General features: G+C 36.5%; 1 protein-coding gene across 5 annotated transcripts in view; it reads left to right on the top strand.

The window, feature by feature from the left end:
- Positions 1-21,293, top strand: part of IFT80 (intraflagellar transport 80) — a 124,467-nt gene that overhangs the window by 89,637 nt on the left and 13,537 nt on the right. For 4 of the 5 annotated variants that reach the window (XM_034998132.1, XM_034998165.1, XM_034998140.1 and 1 more), the window contains 7 exons: positions 1,314-1,477; positions 15,041-15,105; positions 17,679-17,814; positions 18,233-18,380; positions 19,472-19,643; positions 20,758-20,847; positions 20,949-21,121. In XM_034998132.1, coding sequence (XP_034854023.1) covers positions 1,314-1,477; positions 15,041-15,105; positions 17,679-17,814; positions 18,233-18,380; positions 19,472-19,643; positions 20,758-20,847; positions 20,949-21,121 — 948 coding nt within the window. Of the gene's footprint in view, positions 1-1,313; positions 1,478-15,040; positions 15,106-17,678; positions 17,815-18,232; positions 18,381-19,471; positions 19,644-20,757; positions 20,848-20,948; positions 21,122-21,293 lie in introns of those variants that run through there. The other variant, XM_034998157.1, reaches the window with a different exon arrangement.

Here is a 21,293-nt window from a genome sequence, read left to right as displayed (position 1 = left end):
CCCAACAAAACCAGGAATAAAGTTTGAAAATAGAAATCAACAATTGCCTAAAATAGCTACCCATGAAATCTTTGCACTAAAACCATGTATTTTATTCCTCATTCCTTTACTCGCCACCTAGGCAATCTCCTAATAGTGTTATCAGGTTTTCTAACCCACAGCCTTTTATAAATAGCAAACCAGAGGAGGAATGCTGGTGGGCTGTGAGAGGCTGGCACAAGGACAAGAAGAAAAGTGACTGCCTGGCAAGGCAGCATAGAGAAAACGAAAAGCACAGAACTGTATAGCTGAATAGCTTAATTACTCTGATTCACCAACAGATTCTCATGAGTACCAAAGCTGTCAGTTAAACAGTTACTGAAGAAGATGATCATCATATTGATGACCTTGAGTGATTGAGAAAATTGTGTCAAATTTTGTATCATCTGTTTGGTGAAATTGAAATAATATTATTTTGTAACATCATACATTTTTAATACAAAAAGATGTCTTTTCCACTTAAAAAGTAAGATGTCAGCTATCTAAAAAACCATATTTCTGAAATTCTTTTTATTCAAACAGTGCCAAATAAATTTACTTATACATTACTTATAAGTGTATTGAATATGCTCTTAGTAAAGGCATATGTTAATGGCATAACTGATTAGGTAAAGAATAATTTACTTACTGCCTAATGTTTGTCCTATTTCTACATTTAGAAATGTTTGCCCTTTGAAACACAGGTTTACTCACAAGGAGGTTAAAAGCTTATAGTGTCTTGTTCAGGAGAGAAAAAGTTTTTAATATTGAAACAAAGAAAAAATGTATACTAATATGATGTGTCACTTTGTCAACATTAGCAAATATTGTTTTCATACACTAATGTGTAAGGGCCAAACCCTTCAATTAAACTACACACCAATACTCAAGTATTAATTTAATTAAAATTTTAGTATATATTTGTTTCCATGCCAAGAAAGAACACTTAGCAATTCCTGAATCAAGAAATAGTTCTGAATCAAGGATATTACAGTTTTGAACATAAGATTTTAAAAAGTAATACTGTGTTCAGCATTGAGGAATCAGGCACTCCAATATGGCAGTGGTATGAGTGTAAACTATTACAACCTTTCAAAGGGCAGTTTAAAAACCTATATTAAAATTTTATAAGTATATGCCCTCTGATCCAATTATTGCATTTCTAGAAGTACTAAGAAAATAAGTAAGGTAGACATATAGAAATGTGTATATACTAGACATGCTTTAAAGCAGTGAATAATTTGAAATAAATGTCTATCAGGAATGATTTAATAAAATGAAATTTTTTTTTTTAGACATTTTCTTCTTGTAGATGGTGGGGGTATCTATTTATATTCTTATGAAGGCCGCTTCATTTCTTCTCCAAAATTTCCTGGAATGAGAACAGATATTCTGAATGCACAGACTGTGTCTCTGAGTAATGATACCATAGCAATAAAAGACAAAGCTGATGAAAAAAGTAAGTGCATTTTTATAATTTTCCATGTCACATTTCCATGAAATTTGTTAACAGTGTAAAATTTCCTTAAATTAACTTTCATTTTCTCATCTATTAATATGTTGATTTTATATGAAAGAATTATGAGCTTCCTAATTTATCCTAAGTGTGAATTAATTAAAATACTAAAGTTGTCATATTATACCCAATTGATAGATAGAGATTATCACAACAGCAAAGCTTATTGGTAAGTAATAAATCTTTATATATTTAGTAGCTGTTGGTAGGGAGTTTGAGTTTAAATTTGTGAGTTCTAAAAATGTTTGTTAATTCTTAAATTTAGTGGTTTTTTAAACTGTTCCCTTTTTCTTCATCTGGTAACAGTAAATACTGTGCTTCATTGTACTATTTATTTTGCTTATATATACTTATATTTTTATAAATATTTTTATATTTATATATTCTTTAAATTAATGAATTAGAAAGTTATGAATAATGCAAAATTTTTGTATAAAAATAAAGACCATATTATATTTATAAATTGATATAAGTATGTCAGATGTTTTGGAATTCCATCGTACAGAGACACCATTTTATTAGGGCATTGCTATATCACAGTGACATTTATCCACTACTGAGTGCTTGCCATGTACCAAGTATTTTTCTAGAAGTTGAGGATACAACAATGAATAAGACACACAAATAAACATACAAATATATAATAAGTAGTCAGCTCATGATATGTGTTGTGGAGAAAATGCAGGGTGAGAGAATAGAGCACACTGGAGGTGAAACAGGGGAATGACTATAGGACAAGCACGTGCAAGGGTTCTGAGGTGGGAATGACTGGCTTGTAAAAGGAACTGCCAGAAGTCCATGGGACTAGGTCAACATGAGCTAGGCAGAGTGTGGGAGGAGAGGACAGAGAGAGATAAGCAGGAACCAGATCATGTAAAGACTTGGCCATGGTAAGGATGTTGGCATGAGAGAGAGGAGGCAAGCATGGTATCCTACATTTTTATCCTGGATGAATAAGATGGAAGATGGAGAAGGAGGAAGATTAGAAGAAGTCCACATATGGGGTTCTATTTTGGTCACAGTAAGTTTAAATGCTTTTTGCACATTCAAGCAGGAATGGAGAGTAAACAATAGCATAGACAAGTCCAGGGCTCAGGAGAAAGTTGGGGACTAGAGGTATAAATTTGGGAGTCACTGGTGTACAGATGCTGCCATGGCGCTGAATGAAATCGCCTAGGAAGTGAATACAGACAGAGAAGAGAAGACTGAGCACATCAATATTTAGAGATGGGTGAGAGGAAGTAGAACCAATGAGATAAGAGAGTGAGTTATTCCTAAAGCCTAGTGGGAAAATATTAAATAATTGCTTTTCTCCATTGATACATATGGCTAAACGTTTGTCACTGTGACATGTTACTAAAAAGAAAAAAACTGACCTGATGGTTAATTTTGTTAGTTCACGCTGTGAAAGACCTAATTCAGGAGCTAGAAAACTGTCCCGCTTTTTAATTTTCAGTACTTTCAGATAACATCATGTCCCATACTGGTAGAAATATAATCCTCCTAAGACTGTCTCTTCATGCCTTAGACTTTCTCTGACAGAGGACATTTGGTGATTGTTTTGTTTTTTGAAGGACTTCCTTTCTGGCTAAAAAAGACAAATAAGATAGTATGTAGTTAGTAGACACAGTTAAGATGGCTGAGTAATTGTTGATAATAATAATTTGGAAGTCAGATTTTTGTCTTCAGTAAACTTAAATTTAAAAATCCCAGTGATCATTATGAGTTGTCTGTCCTTTTCTTGTTCAACACCACATATTTCAGATAAAAGCTGTGATAAAGTATATATGTTTCCCACTGAATATACCTTATTCTGAATTTTTCTATATTTAATTCACATCTGAAACATTTCATTATTTTTTAATTCTTTGATAATTCATAGAATTTTAGAGCTAGGAAGAATTATCAACATTTTCAGAAATATAGGTTTATCTGCCAGTAAATTACCTGTTTTACTTACGTAAATTTTGATTGTTGGACAAGATAATCATGCAATTCTGTTTTGCTCTAAACAGAAAATCAAAAAGACTAAAATAAAATTATTATTGTAAACTGATATTAAATGAGCAGGAAAATATTTTCCTTATGTTCCTTTTAAAAGAAACTAGTATTCACTGATGGTTAAATAGAGGTATATGCTAACAGTAGAAAACAATTGAAGTACTTAGTTATAATCATTAACCTATGAAATTTTCCTTTAAGGGGGACCATTCACATATGAAACCAGTGGTTCCTTCCTAATTTGGGAGCTCCTTTATAAGCAGGATTCTTGCACCAAGTACAGTATTCTACCACTTTAGGTGACAGATTAAATAGTAGAGGTACTAGTGCTTTTGACTTCCTTTCTTCAAACACTTGCACAGATAAGCCATGATATTAGGGTGGGTGACTATTTGAAACAAATGTCTGGGTATATGGAGAGTAGAAGTTAGCAGTTACTTATGTTTAGAAGCAACTCTTTCAGGCCTGCAGCTCCAGTTTTTGCTACATACTAACACTAAAATACAGATCCAGCCTCCCGTAGTTCAGGGCCACTTGCAGTTATAGAAAGAAGTAGACGAATCTATCCATATACCTCCATCTCTTTATAATATGTACAATCAGCAAAAGGATGGTACACTTTTATTTATAAAAAAGTTATCAGTTTGGGGGCGCCTGTGGCTCAGTTGCTTAAGTGTCCGACTCCTGATTTCGGCTCAGGTCATGATCTCAGGGTCGTGAGATTGAGCCCTGCCTCAGGCTCCATGCTCAGCTCGAATTCTGCTTGAGAGTCTCTCTCTCCCTCTGCCTTTCTTCCCAGGCCCCACCCCCCACTCTCACATACTCTCTCTCTCAAAATAAGTAAATAAATAAAAAATTTTTTTTAAGATTTTATTTATTTATTTGACAGAGACACAGTGAGAGAGGGAACACAAGCAGGGGGAGTGGGAGAGGGAGAAGCAGGCTTCCTGCTGAGCAGGGAGCCCGATGCGGGGCTCGATCCCAAGACCCTGGGATCATGACCTGAGCCAAAGGCAGACGCTTAACGACTGAGCCACCCAGGCACCCCAATAAATAAAATCTTTTTAAAAAGTTATTAGTTTGTATAGCTATGAAAAAAAACTGGGTTTAGCCAAGCCCAAAACATTTTTTAATGGAAGCCAAAATTTTTAAATATGCCCTGCTTAATTAAAACTTTTGTTACAGTATTTTTCTTTTTCATTTTTCTGAGCAATTTTAAAGCATAACTTATTGTTACAACATTATTTCTTCCGTGAATATAGCCAGTGATCTTAAACTTAACATTCCTAAGATTTACTAACAGCTAATAATCAATATACTAGAAATGTGATCCTCCGGAATTTAAATATCATGTTCTACACATTTCAGCATTTTTAGGATCTGTATAAATTGTTCATTTTTTTGGCTACTTGTGGAACTACTGTCTTTTCGTGCCATTTCTGTCTTTTCGTTTGGGTAAACCTTGTGCATGTTTGGTCATATAAAATTACTCCATTCGGGATGAATCTTGGATTGGAGTTATTTGGGAATTATTTAAAGAGAATCACCAAAACTAACACTCCAACAATATTCCCCTCATCCTCTAACAATCTTTTTATTTATTTATTTATTTTTAATTTTTTAAAAAATATTTTATTTCAGAGAGACAGAGAGCACGAGCGCTGTGGGGGGCGGGTGTAGAGGGAGAGGGAGAAGCAGACTCCTGCCTGAGCAGGGAGCCGATGACTCCGGGCTTGATCCCAGAGCACTGAGATCATGACTCAAACCAAAGGCAGATGCTTAACTGACTGAGCCACCCAGGCGCCCCCCTAACAATCTTTTTAAAAGAGAAAGAACACTTTTCTGTATACCACTGCCATGTTTGAGACTAGAAGAAGCCTTTGGTGAAACAGAGAAGGGGGCAGAGGCAGCATTTGGTTTGGCTGCCTCCATACAAATCTGTAATTTTTACAACTTGGCCTACTCAGAACATCACAGAAAGCTGGGGCTGGAGATAGAGAACTTTGAATTATCATTATTATCATTATTTAGATAATGCTTGATGTCATGAAAGTAGATGAAATCAGGGAAAGTAGGTACTGTGAAAAGTTAACCTAAAACAAATAAGAAGGACTTAGCAAAAGAGAATGAGAGATGGTCCAAAATAGGAGAGAATCAGGAGAAAACTGTTATATGGAGCCTGCATAAGAGTTTCAAGAAAGAGGATGGTTGGAAGCACTCAATGCTGCTGGGAGGTCAAGACTAAAAGTAGATGCTTGAAGACTGAAAATAGACTCATTTAATGGGCAACATGGGGGTCACTGGTGATCCATGCAGGACCCTCTGCCTCATGTAGTGAGGTTGAACAGCAAATTGTAATAGGTGGAGAGGAGTTGTAAAAGTTGAAAGCCTATTGCTTCAGGAAGTCTAGCATTAAGAGAGGCAAGGAATTAATAGAGATTAATGCAGCGGGGAAGTTTTTTTTTTTTTTTTTGAATGAAGGCAACTTCAAAATGTTTGTAGTACTAAGGATGAACTGGACAAAAAAGGTGCGGTAAAGGTCCAGGAGAAAGTGGGGATGGTTGAGAGGGTCATATCTTGGAGAAAGCTGGGCAGGTAGAATGACAGTGTACAGGTAAAGAATGTGTAGAGGTGGAGTAGTAGGAGTACTAGATACCCATTCACCTGAAATCAGAGCATGTGAGGTAAGGACCAGGGCTAAGTAACTTAGAAGATAAATTGGAGGGAAATTGAGCTGTTATAGGTTACCAAAAGTTTCATTTTTATATAGCAAAAATTTTGAATTTATATTATCTCATTGAATATTTCGTATGTATTTCATGGTTTCCAAACAAATGTTTTGTCTGTCTGAAAACCAACTCTTGATAATCTATGGAAAACATTTAATTTCAAAATATCTGCTCCATTTCAATAAGGGAGTTATTTCTCCCAGCTATCCGTTAGCAAGAGAAATCATTGTTAACAGCTCTCAAAAAGAAAAATAATTTAGAATTAATGCTAAAATAATGGTAAAAAGTAATTATTTTACAGACTGCATATTATTTGCATGTATTCTTTTCCTTACATAACTCTAAAAATTAAGGGGCTTATTGGGGATATGGAGAGAATAGTTCTGGAAACTTCCCTCAGGAGTTCAAGGAAATTCTCAGACTGGAAGCTAGGTAAGCTCCCAAATCAAGTGTTTCTGACAAATACCGTTTTTTTTAAGAGACCTCTACAACCCTGGATACAAAGTTCTGAGGGAGGGGCACCTGGCTGGTTCAGTCGGTAGAGCATTCGACTCTTACCTCAGGGTCATGAGTTCATGTTGGGTGTAGAGTCTACTTTAAAAACAAACAAACAAACAAAACAGGGGCACCTGGGTGGCTCAGTCGGTTAAGCATCTGCCTTCGGCTCAGGTCATGGGGTAGGGCCCCACGTCAGGCTCCCGGCTCAGGGGGAGCCTGCTTCTCCCTCTCCCTCTGCTGCTCCTCCTGCTTGTTCTCTCTCTCTCTCTCCCTCTGTAAAATAAATAAATAAAATCTTAAAGATAAATAAATAAAACAAAAACCCCCCCGAAATTCTGAGGGAAACCAAACATTTTGGTACTGTAGAACTTTGAGTTGAATATTCTATAGTAAGGCCATGAATTTGAAGTTGTAAAATAATATTGATTACTTATAGAAATTCTCAGTTGTTCGTAGATAATCTATTTCTACCCCCTGTGAGATGTCAGTTCAACTCTGATGTTAAGTGAGAGTCCTTCAAAAGACTGCCTTGACTTCAGATGTCAGCTGCTAGTCTTGGTGGATCCCCAGACTACCTGTACTTCTGACCCACTGGCTACATATACAGGGGTTCCCATGACCCTCTCAGGTTCAATAATTTATTAGAATGACCTCAGCTCAGGAAAGTTCTATATATGGGATTACAGTTGTATTAAAAAGGATCCACATAGTGTGATGCCTGGGAGCTTCTGTGCTCTCTTCTCATGAGATTGAAGTGGTCATGCTCCTAGCACATCCATGTGCTCCCCAGCCAGGAAGCTGCAGAGGCTTTTTTGTTTTATTACATGACTAATTAGGCACGATTACCAAAATCAATGACCATGCGATTGAACTTAATCTCCATCCCCAGAGGTCAGGGTTGGGGGGAGAGCTGAAAATCCTGATCCCCTCATCATGTGCTTGGTCTTTCTGGTGACCAGCCCCTATCCTGAAGCTAAGGGGGCCCACCAAGAGTCATCTCTTTAAGTGAAACAGTGGCACTCCCGTCATCGGGAAATTCCAAGGGACAGGCCACTCCTGGTCTTTGATCATGGATCCCTTATAGCAAAAGGATCATTCCCAAAAATAGTACCTATATGATGAATATGCCTAAAATTTGGAGCAGTCAGTGTGGACTAGGGATAGGAGGCTTTTAACTCAGATATTTCCAATACATTTAACCATTAATATTAGTATTGCAATCTTACCAGCAATGCCAGTTTTACACCATATTCACAGATGAGTCAAGGGCCGCCTGGGTGGCTCATTGATTAAGCGTCTGACTCTTGGTTTCAGCTCAGATCATGATCTCAGGTTCATGAGATCGAGCCCCAAGTGGGGCTCTGTGCTCAGCACAGAGTCTGCTTGAGATTCTCTCTCTCCCTCTGCCCCCTCCACACTCACACGTGCTCTCTATCTAAAATAAATAACATTAGCCATGGTTTTTTCCTATGTGGCCTTTATTATGTTGGTTTATGTTCCTATAAACCTACTTTATTGAGAGTTTATATGGATGTTGTAGTTTGTTGTAGTTTGTCAAATGCCTTTTCTGCATCTATTGAAATGATCATATGGTTTTTATTCTCTTTCTTGTTAATGTGGTTTATCACATTGACTGATTGGCAAATATTGAGCCACCCTTACATCCCTGGAATACATCCCACTTGATTGTGGGGAATTATTTTTTTAATGTTGGATTCAGTTTGCTAATATTTTGTTGAGGAATTTTGCATCTATTTTCATCAGAGATATTGTCCTGTAGTTCTCTTTTTTGGTAGCATCTTTATCTGTTTTTGGTATCAGGATAATGCTGGCCTCATAGAGTGAATTTGGAATCTTTTCTTCCTCTTCTATTTTTTTGGAATAGTTTGAGAAGAATAGGTAATAATAACCCTTAAATGTTTGGTAGAATTTACCTATGAAGCCATCTGGTCCTGGACTTTTGGTTTGGGGAAGTTTTTTGATTACTGATTCAAGTTCATTGCTATTAATCAGTCTGTTCAAGTTTTCTATTTCTTCCTGCTTTAGTTTTGGAAGGTTATATGTTTCTAGGGATTGATCCATTTCTTCTAGGTTGTTCAATTGACATATAATTTTTCTTATTTTCTTTAATAGTCCTTTGTATTTCTGTAGTGTCACTTGTTATTTCTCCTTTCATTTCTGATTTATTTGAGGCCTCTCTATCTCTCTCTTTCTGTCTCTCTCTCTCTCTCTTTTTTTTTTTTATGAGTCTGGCTAAAGGTTTACCAATTTTGTTGACCTTTTCAAAGAACCAGCTCCTGGTTTCATTGATCTGTTCTATTGTGGTTTTTTTTGTCTCTATTTCATATATTTGTACTCTAATCTTTATTATTTCCTTCCTTCTACAGGCTTTGGGCTTTGCTTGTTTTTCTTTTTCTAGCTCCTTTCCGTGTAATGTTAGGTTGTTTGAGATTTTTCTTGCTTCTTGAGGTAGGCCTATATTGTTATAATCTTCCCCATTAGAACAGCTTTTGTTGCATCCCAAAGATTTTGACCATTGTATTTTCATTTGTCTCTATGTATTTTTTTATTTTCTCTTTGACTTCTTGGTTGACCTATTCATTGTTTAGTAGCATGCTATTTAACCTCCATGTATTTGTGTTCTTTCCTGATTTTTTTCTTCTGATTAATTTCTAGTTTTATACCATTGTGATTAGAAAAGATGCATGATATGATTTCAGTTCTCTTTAATTTGTTAAGACTTGTTTTGTGGCTTAACATATGATCTATTCTGGAGAATGTTCATGTATACTTGAAAAGAATGTGGATTCTGCTATTTTTGGATGGAATCTTCTGAATATATCTGTTAGATTCATCTGGTTCAATATGTCATTCAAAGCTACTGTTACCTTGTTGATTTTCTATCTGGATGATCTATCCATTAATGTAAGTGGGGTGTTGAGGTCCCCCACTATTACTGTATTACCGTCAATTTCTTCCTTTATGTCTGTTAATAGTTGCTTTATGTATTTGGGTGCTCCCATGTTGGGTGCATAAATATTTACAATTTTTTTTAACATTTACAATTGTTATATCTTCTTGTTGGGTTGTTCCCTTTATCATTATGTAGTATCCTCTTTGTCTCTTGTTAGTCTTTTTTTAAAAAGTCTATTTTGTTTGATATAAGTGTTGCCCCTACCCCAGCTTTCTTTACACTTCCTTTTTCATCGTAAATGTTTTTCCATCCCTTCTCTTTCAATCTGCATGTGTCTTTAGGTCTGAAGTGAGTCTCTTGTTGGCTTCACTTTTTTTTTTTTAAAGATTTTATTTATTTATTTGCCAGAGAGAGAGAGAGGGACAGTACAAGCAGGGGGAGTGGCAGGCAGAGGGAGAAGCAGGCTCCTTGCTAAGCAAGGAGCCCGATGTGGAACTTGATCCCAGGACCCTGAGATCATGACCTGAGCCAAAGGCAGACGCTTAACCATCTGAGCCACTCAGGGGCCCCGGCTTCACCTTTTTATCTTTTATTTTATTTAATATCTTTAATTTTTAAACATTTATTGTTTGCTTTTTTTTTTTTTTAAGATTTTATTTATTTATTTGACAGAGAGAGACACAGCGAGAGAGGGAACACAAGCAGGGGGAGTGGGAGAGGGAGAAGCAGGCTCCCCGCTGAGCCGGGAGCCCGATGCGGGGCTCAATCCCAGGACCCTGGGATCATGACCTGAGCTGAAGGCAGACGCTTAACGACTGAGCCACCCAGGCGCCCCCATTTATTGTTTTTTTAGAGAGAGAGAGCACAAGTGGGAGGGGCAGAGGGAGAGGGAGAGAGAATCCCAAGCAGATTCCACACTGAGTGCAGAGACCAAAGCAGGGCTCGATCTCATGACCCATGAGATCAGGACCTGAGTTAAAATGAAGAGTCAGACACTTAACCAACTGCACCACCCAGGTGCCCCGTGGCTTCACTTTTTTAGGCATCTGGTGTACTTGAGCTAAGGAATTGATCCATTTCTTCTAGTTTGTCCAATTTTTGACAGATAATTTGTCTTATTTTCTTTAATAATCCTTTGTATTTCTGTAGTGTCACTTGTTATTTCTCCTTTCATTTCTGATTTATTTGAGTCCTCTCTGTCCCTCTCTCTCTTTTTTTTTTTTTTTTTGTGAGTGTGGCTAAAGGTGTTTTAACTTTTTATTTATTTATTTGAAACTAAATATAACACTGTATGCTAATTATACTTGAAAAACAATATCAGTTTTTGCTTGGAGAATCCTTTGAAACATTAATGTAATACTGGATTTCCCCCATTGCATACCCATTTAGTCATTCTTTTATCTTCAGATATTATTTCTCCTTTTCTCCATTTCTAAAGAACTAGTGGGCTGTCTCTACCACTGGGCACTATAGCTGCATTCACATTTAACCCCATATTTGCCAGTTGGAATGGAAGCACAACCCACTCCATCAGGTCCTTAGAAATTCTGACCTAAAAGTTGAAAGTATAGTTTCTTGCCTAGGAATCATCTTCTGCTTCTGATAATTGTAGTTGTAACCTTGGTCCTGAGACCCTGTATGTAGTAAGAAGAAGAAAGTTGAGGTGATATGGGAAAGAAGGAAAAAGTATAGCCATCATAAAAGCATTCTCTCATTGTGGGAATAATTACATAGTCATAACTAGCATCTTCCTCACCCCCATTCCCTATTTCCACTGAAATTGCAGAGGAATTTACCTACTGTGGACACACCCTTTGCTCCCTTCATGTTGAGTGTCAGTACACACTCATGAAGGCTTGTAAACAAGTTATTCATGCCTATATTTCCTTTCTCCTCATTTTAAATGACCATTGTTTTCATTGCCCATTCTAATTCTTTACCAAACTATTACTCTCAAAAAGGATCTCTCTGCTATTGTTGGACATGATGGGCTGTAGAGTGTGTTCCTTGGTCTGAAGAAATGTGATTCAGTGGTCCAAATCAGTGTATGGTCCAAATCAGTGTAATACCTTCTGCTCAGCTTCCTTGGTAGTACTCTAAGCCTTTGCATCTACCACCAGGTAAGAAAAGCTCAACCCAGAGTCAGGGTCTATTTCTGTCAGGACCCACTTGTAGCCCCCAGGCCTATAGGCGTCAGTCGGACTTGCCAGCTATTTACAAGGACTCCCCCCAGAGCATCTTCCCCATACCCATCTGCAGTCTCTAAATCTCTCTTGCTGGCAGACAGAACAGTTCCTGTTGGCATTTCGTACCTCTGCAGGTGCAAAAAGAATATGTCTAGATTCAACCCCTCTGCATTGTTTCAGTCCACTCGCTTCATTAACCCAGTGGCTACCTCAGGTGAGCACACCTGGGTATCTGCTTGTCAATTCCAATCATCTTCTGATGCTGGAAGGGGGTTCTGATGGGCATTGACATGGCCTACTTGAAGGCACCCTTCAGGTTCCCATAGTGATTTCCATAGGGCCGTGCCCCGGAAGGGCACCCTTTTAATAGGCCAGTCTTCCACTGCCTTTCTGCCTGACCATATGGCCGGGCCATTGGCCACTGCCTATGAGTAGGTCAGGGTCCAGACAGAAGGGTAAACAGCATGCAGTGCAGCTCACCGAGCCAATTTGTTTTTACCTTTTTCAATCAGAGTGGTGGCCTTCCAACCCAGTGTCGTGTGTTCATGTTGAAACTGCCATCCATAAGCCAAGCCGCTGTTTGTTGGTCTGTTGGGAGCTGTTTACAGGCACTGTCCGAATGATGCTAGAATCCTGCAGCTCCTCACATGGTTCCAGAGTCATTCCTGGGGAAGCGAGTCGACCTGCTCATGAACATGCTGTGTAACTCCGTGCGTTGTCCTGGTGGTGTGTTCCTGCACACACCATTTCTGTTCTATTACAGAACTGCCCTCCTCATTAGAGCGTTTCTCTGACATCACCCAAGATATCCTTACTTCATGTTTTTCAGTCAGAGGCAGTTTCAATTAATGTCTCATAGCAAGCTAGTAATTGCTTCTCCAAATGGAAATTGCTTTGTCCAGAGTTCTAGTAGCTGTCACGGGGAGGTGCTCACAGACTTTTGTCATAAGCCCCAGTGCACGCCACACAAGACTGCTTTATAGAGAGTGTATCTTTATTAGCACTCCAGCTTCTGTTCTGTACCGTTTGATATAAGGCCTACATGTTCAGGCAGTCTCATTAGTTCCCATTTTGTATGTCCAGTTAATATTATTGGAGGGGTGGATTTTTCATGCCTTTTGTTTTACAATACTTGATAGGGGAAACATTCCCAGCTAGGCACAATATCCATCCCTATAATACATTCAGGTAAAAGAGTCACAGCTGCTTCATATGAAGCTTCTTCAAGTCCCCAGCAGAGTGTTGAGGCAAGAAACTCTGGCCCTTTCATCAATCCATATCTTGATAAATTGGGGGACCATAGCCCCAGGCAATTAGAGGTGAGGTTTCTTTTTGTTATTTTGCCATTTGGCTTTCCAAATTCCTCCAAACTAGGATGATTAAAGCAGATTTATTTAAAGGCCTTCAATGTTGGGGGACCAGCAGGAATTCCCATTGGTTCATCCAACCTCTATTTTTTTTTTACCCCATCAACATTTGCTTTATTCATCCCATTTCTTAGATTTTCACCTTACTGGGATGAGGACCTCGATGCTCCTCTCTGTCTATCTCTAATTATTTTTGCCTTTTTCATGATTTGTTTTAGCCTAACTTTTTCCTTGGGCAATGGCTCTGAGGGTAGGCCCTATACCTCAGGCTAACCAGAATCAGGATCTCCAACGTATTCTTTCAGTGAGAGCCTTGGGACTAGAGGCTGTAATTGAGACTGTCCAGAATCTGTATTTGGCCCATCTCTTGCTTTCATTTTACCTATTACAGATTATAATAACCACGGGATTGTATATTTTCCGTTTTTCTTATTATTTTGCATTTTCTTATGCATCTAGTGAGCCAGCTTCCCAGGAGATGGATCCATCATCTCAAAATTCCATAGGTAGCTTTTACCTCTCACAGCTGATTGCAGCTTAGCTGTTCCATATCGTGGGTGATCCTGTTGCCTCTAAGAGTCAGAGGTTCCTCATCCCCTGTTCTTTCATCCTTTCTCTTCCCAAACCACGTGTTTCAGTGAGTTAGGGTTGGTCCAGTGAATCTCACCCTTCCTGACACCAACTATTCCATTTTTACCTTAACTGGTGTATTGCAATCAGTTTATAATACTAACAACCTGTAGTTAGCACAGACCCCAGGGCTTAAAGGCAAAGTTCTCCTCAAGACTGCCCTCACTTCAGACACTAGCCACAGGTCTCAGGGAGCCCCCAGGCCAACCCATTTTGCTGGCTGCCTGGCTACAAATACAGGGACTCCTGTGGCCCCCTCAAGTTGGATAATTTACTAGAATGATTCACAGATCTCAGGAAGGTGCTATACTTAGAATTACAGTTTTATTATAAAGGATACACATAGGGTGAGACCTGGGAAGGAGCACAGAACTTCTGCACCTCCTCATGAAATCAGGGCACTTCACCTTCCCATTATATCAGTAGGTTCACCAATGAGGAAGCAACACTGAGTTTTTATAGGCGTTTTATTACATGGGCATGATTAATTAAATTATTGGCCACATGATTGAACTCAATTTCCAACCCCCCAACTTCTGTATCCCCAGAGGTCAGGACACTGAATATGTTTGGGCTTTCTGATGACTATCCCCCATTCTGAAGCTATCTAGGGGCTCACCAAGAGTCTCCCCTCTAGTATAACTAAGGCACTCCTAATCACTCAGGAAATTCCAAGGGTTGTTGAAGGTCCCTGCCAGGAACTCAGGACAAAAACCAGACAAATTACTAATTATACCACAGGAAACTGTGTACTGACCCCAGGGAACTAAACAGTACATAACACATCGCCTGGTATTATAGTAGTAGACACTTGACACATTTTTCTTTTGTGAAATATGATTGTCTGATGTTATATTCGTCCAAATCAGAGTTCTGAAAATTACAAATTACATCTAGATTTGGACTTGCCGTTGTAGATCTTATGGATCAACATAATATCTAATATCTAATAACTATTCTAATTAGGGAATATGTTTTAGGAAGAAGTATTAATTTCCACTGTTTTCTAAGAAAATGACCCCATTAATAAGTAGGAATTTGATGCTGTTGCTCTTCTGTGCTGGTAGATACTCTGTGGGCCAAAGGGTTAAATAAATTCTCATCAGGATAAGATAATCCATTGAAGTTTACCAATAAAAATTCTAATATAATAAATTAACAATGCTTTACTTTTTTTCAAGTAATCTTCCTTTTTGAGGCATCAACTGGAAAACCATTAGGCGATGGCAAGCTTCTTTCTCATAAGGTAATGGACATTAGCTACTTCTAATGTAAATAGCCACTACTTACTTCCTTTTTAAAATTAATGTTTTCATTTTAAGGCAAAAAACATAGAAATTAGTTTAGTTTTTTTAAGGGTTATCTGCAATAATTGCCTCAATCCTCCACTTTATTTTTATTTTATTTTTTTAAGTTTTAATTTATTTAATTCATTTTAAGTAATCTCTATAACCCAGCATGAGGCTTGAACTCATGACCCCAAGATCAAGAGTTGCATGCTCTTCCGAATGAGCCAGCAAGGCACCCCTAGAAATTAGTTTTATATTTAAACCCAGTGTGCAGGCTACATATTTTGCCTAAAAATGTCAGAAAGACTAAGCACTAGTAAACTCTGTAATGGAAAGCTATATATACAAATTAATTGGATAAAATAATCTGACTTATATGTCTTTATCCAGGCTGTTTACTGCTTTTCAATAAAATGTTCTATCTTGATTAAACTTTTAGCACCTATCAGTAGATAAAAATGTTTTGTATTTCTAAACATCTTGCAGTTTTCCCATTGACCTGTCCTTAGCCAGCATTTTCTTTAGGTTTCAACACTGTAGTTAAACTGAAAAAAAAATTCTATAGAAGTACAAAAAGATCTTTTTTTTTTAAAAGATTTTATTTATTTATTTGACAGAGAGACACAGTGAGAGAGGGAACACAAGCAGGGGGAGTGGGAGAGAGAGAAGCAGGCTTCCCGCCGAGCAGGGAGCCTGATGCGGGGCTCGATCCCAGGACCCTGGGATCATGACCTGAGCTGAAGGCAGACGCTTAACGACTGAGCCACCCAGGTGCCCCAGTACAAAAAGATCTTGAAGATGCTTATTGGTTTCTGATTTTTAGCATTGCAATAACAAAGGAGCACATTTTATTTATTCTAATGAGAGATATATTCAGGTCTAGATATATTTTTAACTCTGTTGTTCAATGCCACTAGTAAAGCGTTACTCTATATTTTCTTCTTTTTGTAATTATTAGTTTGAATTTACATAACATTACATTCATAAGGTTCAGAAATGAAAAAGCATAAAAAAGGATATACAGGGAAAAAGTCTCCCTACTACACCTGTTCCTTATCAGTATAATTCTGTTCTACCAAATAAGTAACAACCATTATTAAACTCCTTTTTCCTTCCAGAGATTTTTTAGTGCCTATATATAAGCAAAACTGATATATGTTCTTTTCCCCTTCTTTTACAAAAATGTAACATACAACTCTGTACGTTGCTTTTCTCACATAAACTATTCCTGGAGATCTTTCTATATCAGTACATAAAGTGCTTTCCCAATCCTTTTCTCCCCACCATACAGTATAACATTTTATGTGTGTATCAGAATTTATTTAACCTGTGCCCAAATGATGGACATTTAAGGTACTATTGTAACACCTTCAAAAAACAAAACAAACCCTAGCAAATCTAAAAAGAAAGAAAAAAGTCCTAGCAAGTCTTAAGACAGTAAGCAGTAAATAAATCCCTCTTGGATTGAGTTGAAATGAATCCACACTGAACCATTTCGAAGTTATAAGGAAACTCATTTCACTAGCTAGTATAGTAGTGTAAGATTAATGCAGTATACCAGAAATACTTTGTTATATGGACAGAACACTAATCTTAAAGTCAGAAATCTGGATTTTAAATTCTAGATATACTCATTACCAGTTTTTCTGAGCAAAATCACTTAATGGATATGCATCTCAGTCTTCTCATCTATCAAGTAAGTATAGGAATACTTACTTTACGAGGTAAAGTACCTTGTACCTTGTATAGTATAGTACCTTGTATCTACAATACAAGGTAGTTTCCTGTTTCACAGTAAATGAATGTGAAAGAACGTATAAAATTTAAAACCCTAAAAACATAAGATATTTTCATAAATCTACTCTTACAAATCTATAAACATAGACTTTCTACTTAGAGTAAATTTTGTTATGGAACTTATTAATTAAAGTAGACCTCTCTTGTGATATTCAGACTTGCCTCACCCTTTCACTCTGTCTACTAAAGGTAGAACAGGAGGACAGATAGAAATGTTTCTCAGCTTGGGGCACCTGGGTAGCTCAGTTGGTTGAGCTGAGCATCTGACTCGGTTTTGGCTCAGGTCATGATCTCATGGTCATGGGATCGAGTACCCCCCCGCCCCGCATTGAACCAAGTTGAGCTCCAAGCTCAACAGGGAGTCTGTCTGATGATTCTCTCCCCCTTCCCTCTTCCCCCACTGGTGCACTCTCTCTTTCAAATAAATAAATAAATAAATCTTAGAAGAAAAAGAAATGTTTCCCAGCTTACAGAGTTTCAAAAAAATACACATTATTTATAGTGTTTTAAGGGGCATCTTTCCCTTGTAAATTAAAAAAAAAAAGTAACTGCTTTAGCTTTTGAATTATATCAGTAGTTTAAAATTACTTAACAGGGACATTTTATCATTCCAAGTAGGGAGTGATATTTAATTGATCTTTAAATAAACAAATGTTCTTGTAATTGAATGATTTAAGTGATCTGATGTCAAGCACTAAAACTAATCGAGTATTTTCCTTTTTCTAAATTTTAGAATGAAATTTTGGAAATTGCTCTGGATCAAAAGGGACTTACCAATGATAGAAAAATTGCCTTCATTGATAAAAATAGAGATCTCTGTATCACTTCAGTGAAACGATTTGGGAAGGAAGAACAAATTATCAAACTTGGTAAAATAATTAGAATACATTTAAAATTTGATTACTTTGAATTTCCTTAGATCTACTCTGTCATATTTATACTAAATAGCATATTTACTTGAATTAATCTGTGAATAATGCTTTGGTCTTATAACCTTTCTTAACTACTTGACACCACTTAAATAGCAAGTCTTTAGCTGCTACAGCTACGTTAGCATTGAAAGAAAGACTTACAAATTAAAACATAATGGTTCTAGGTAAAATACTCAAATATTTCCATACATTTTTTTAAATGAGTTTTTGCACATTTTCACCATTATACAATTAGAAAATAGAGTCATACCTACCAGGAATTAGAAGGGGTCTTGTATGTCAGTTGATTTTTAAAGTATTTTTAATACTTATTATAGTGGAACTAATAGTACATTAACATTCTTTTTAAAATAAGGAACAATGGTGCATACTTTGGCATGGAGTGATACATGTAATATCCTTTGTGGACTTCAAGATACTCGATTTACAGTGTGGTATTACCCCAATACGGTTTATGTGGACAGAGACATTTTGCCTAAAACATTATATGAAAGGGATGCAAGGTAACATTTACTGTTGGAATTGTTTATTGTGATAAATAACTCTAAAGTGTCATGTTTTTGCTTCTAATTTCAATCCTGCAAGGTACCTTTCACTCTACCCAGTCAACGAAATTGCTCAGCTAAAGCTAGCTTAATGAGATTTAAGTTTTGGGGTCAAGTTGAAAGTGTTGTATAATACTATTATATTTATTTGTTCCTTCTATGGATATAATTTTCCTTATATAAATATAATTTTCAAGCCTACTGTTTTTTAGTGTAACTCAGGTAGTTTTTTTCAGTGCGGTTTAGTGATTTTAATATGGACATTTTTAAGATTTTTCAGTGATATGCAACATGTGTCAACCTTATTCTTTCTCAGATTATTATAACTTATTAATTATTATCATACAGGACTGTATGTGTCTCTAGAATTGAATTTTTAAATTAATATTAAAGATAGAAAAAATATATAAGGTTACTGAAGAGGTTTTTTTTTAATTTTACAGGCTTCAGAAAAAACATATATTTCTAAATTCTCTAAGAAATAACAAGATCTCTCACTCTTGACAAAATAAGAATACAAAGCTTCTTAGCTCCAAACCTTAACTTTCAAATCTATTTTGAGTTCATTTTAATATTCAGTTCGTAACTTTAGCAAAACCAGAGAGGCATCATTTTAAAAGTATTTAAACTAATGAAGAGAAGTTAATCTCTTAAAGTTCACCTCTTTTTATTATGAGAAAATAATCTTGGAATCATCTTAATTTTTTATTGGTTTAAACTTTCAAACATGAGCGCTGATTTTTTAAATCATTTGTGTAATTTACCTAAGACTTAGGGGAAAAAAGCTTATTTCAAATGCTTTTAGGCATAGCTCTCAAATATGTAATAGTTTTTGCCACAGTAAACTTTTTTATTTTGCTCCAAGTGTGTGGCAAGTTGGATTCGGATGTTTATTTAAATATATACATTCTCCCTGGAGTTAACTTTTTTGGGGGTGAATTTTGGAGATTTGGAGACTTTATATCTATGTCAAGGGTCAACTCCCCAAATTTAGTATATATGAAAGATTTTGCTGAGAACATAAATTATACTTTGCTTTTTTCCAACAGTGAATTTAGTAAAAATCCCCATATTGTGAGTTTTGTTGGAAATCAAGTAACTATAAGAAGAGCTGATGGCTCACTGGTTCACATCAGCATATCACCATATCCTGCTATTCTCCATGAATATGTAAGCAGTTCAAAATGGGAAGATGCTGTAAGACTTTGTCGCTTTGTTAAGGTACTTTACATTTTAGATCCCTAATTGTGTATATATTGTGTATTAGTTTACACGTATCTTTGTGCAAGATGAGAAATGGTAACAGCTAAGGCTGGAAAAATTGCAAATGAGATCATGTCTCTTTTTAATAAGTGAAGACATAAGCAATACAAGGGGATAGATATTGCTGTGTGATTTATTTTTGAAGAAGCTATAATTTAAATGAGTAGTTTCTCTATACTGGCACATATAAAATCTTCTCTGGAACTTTTTCTAAAAAGTCAGATTCCCAAGTTTTACCCCCACAGAGATTCTAATTTATTCAATCTGGGATGAATCCAAGGCATATTTTTTAAATTCCTCAGATGGTTTGTACACCTAAGGTTAAGAACCTCTACTTTAGATCAGCATTTCTCAGCTTGGTTGAATCTAGTTTTTTCCAGGCATATTTGACCACAGAACTTTTTAATTTTACATGGCTTAGCAGTCCTTAGAATACACTTTTAAAATGACTTTTAAATGGTTTCCCTTACAATAAGTTGTTGATGGCAATCTGCGATAATAGCATTGTCTGAGAACCTCACTATTTCTCTGGTTCCTTGTAAGTTACATTCTTTGACCACATCAAAAAGCCTGGAGGGTTTATAACCTTTAATTATCTTAAAAGTATGTCAGAAGTTCAAAAATAAATCTTTGATAATTAGAAATGAAAATTGGAAGAAATTTTATTCAAAAAAATTTCTTCATTTGTTATTAATATATTTCAACAAAGTAGTCACATGAAATTTCCACATCATTAATTAATTAAATTAGTAGTTTTTTCAGTGCCATGCTCAGCAATGTCTAATTTTTTCATTAAAATGTAACCTTAATGTATTTTTTTTTTAAGATTTTATTTATTTATTTGACAGGGAGAGAGATAGCAAGAGCAGGAACACAAGCAGGGGGAGTGGGAGAGGGAGAAGCAGGCTTCCTGCCAAGCAGGGAGCCCGATGCAGGGCTTGATCCCAGGACCCTGGGATCATGACCTGAGCCGAAGGCAGATGCTTAACGAGTCAGCCACCCAGGCACTCCAGTTTTAATGTATTTTAAATCACTGCTTATTTGAAATAATTGTTCTCCTATTTCACTTTAGGAGCAAACCATGTGGGCTTGCCTAGCTGCTATGGCAGTTGCTAACAGAGATATGACCACTGCAGAAATAGCCTACGCAGCAATTGGTGAAGTAAATAATGTTTACTTATCTGTATGTTTGTGGGTTTTCTTACCATAATTTGTTATATTGCTGTCACTATCCACTTCATATATATTTTTTTCTTTTTTTAGATTGATAAGGTTCAGTACATTAATTCTATAAAAGAGCTTCCATCTAAAGAATCAAAAATGGCTCACATATTAATGTTTAGTGGGAACATACAGGAAGCTGAAATGGTACTTCTTCAGGCTGGCCTTGTTTATCAAGCAATCCAGATCAATATTAATCTCTATAACTGGGAAAGGTAATAAAAATGTTTTTCATCAATTCTAAAACCCAACTGATCTTAATGTATTCTTCTATCTACCACTTGGTAAATTACATTTTCCGCTGTACTTAATAGTTTCCTAACATCACAGAAGAATTTATTCACATTTCTATTTATGAGGAGTTTGCCATTGAAGATTTATGCCTTC

The sequence above is a fragment of the Mirounga leonina genome, unplaced genomic scaffold, assembly GCF_011800145.1.
Source record: "Mirounga leonina isolate KUSES-001 unplaced genomic scaffold, KU_Mleo_1.0 Mir_115, whole genome shotgun sequence".
Classification (NCBI taxonomy): Eukaryota; Metazoa; Chordata; class Mammalia; order Carnivora; family Phocidae; genus Mirounga; species Mirounga leonina.
The sequence above is the reverse complement of the archived record's forward strand: the minus strand, read 5'-3'. Positions and strand labels throughout refer to the sequence as shown.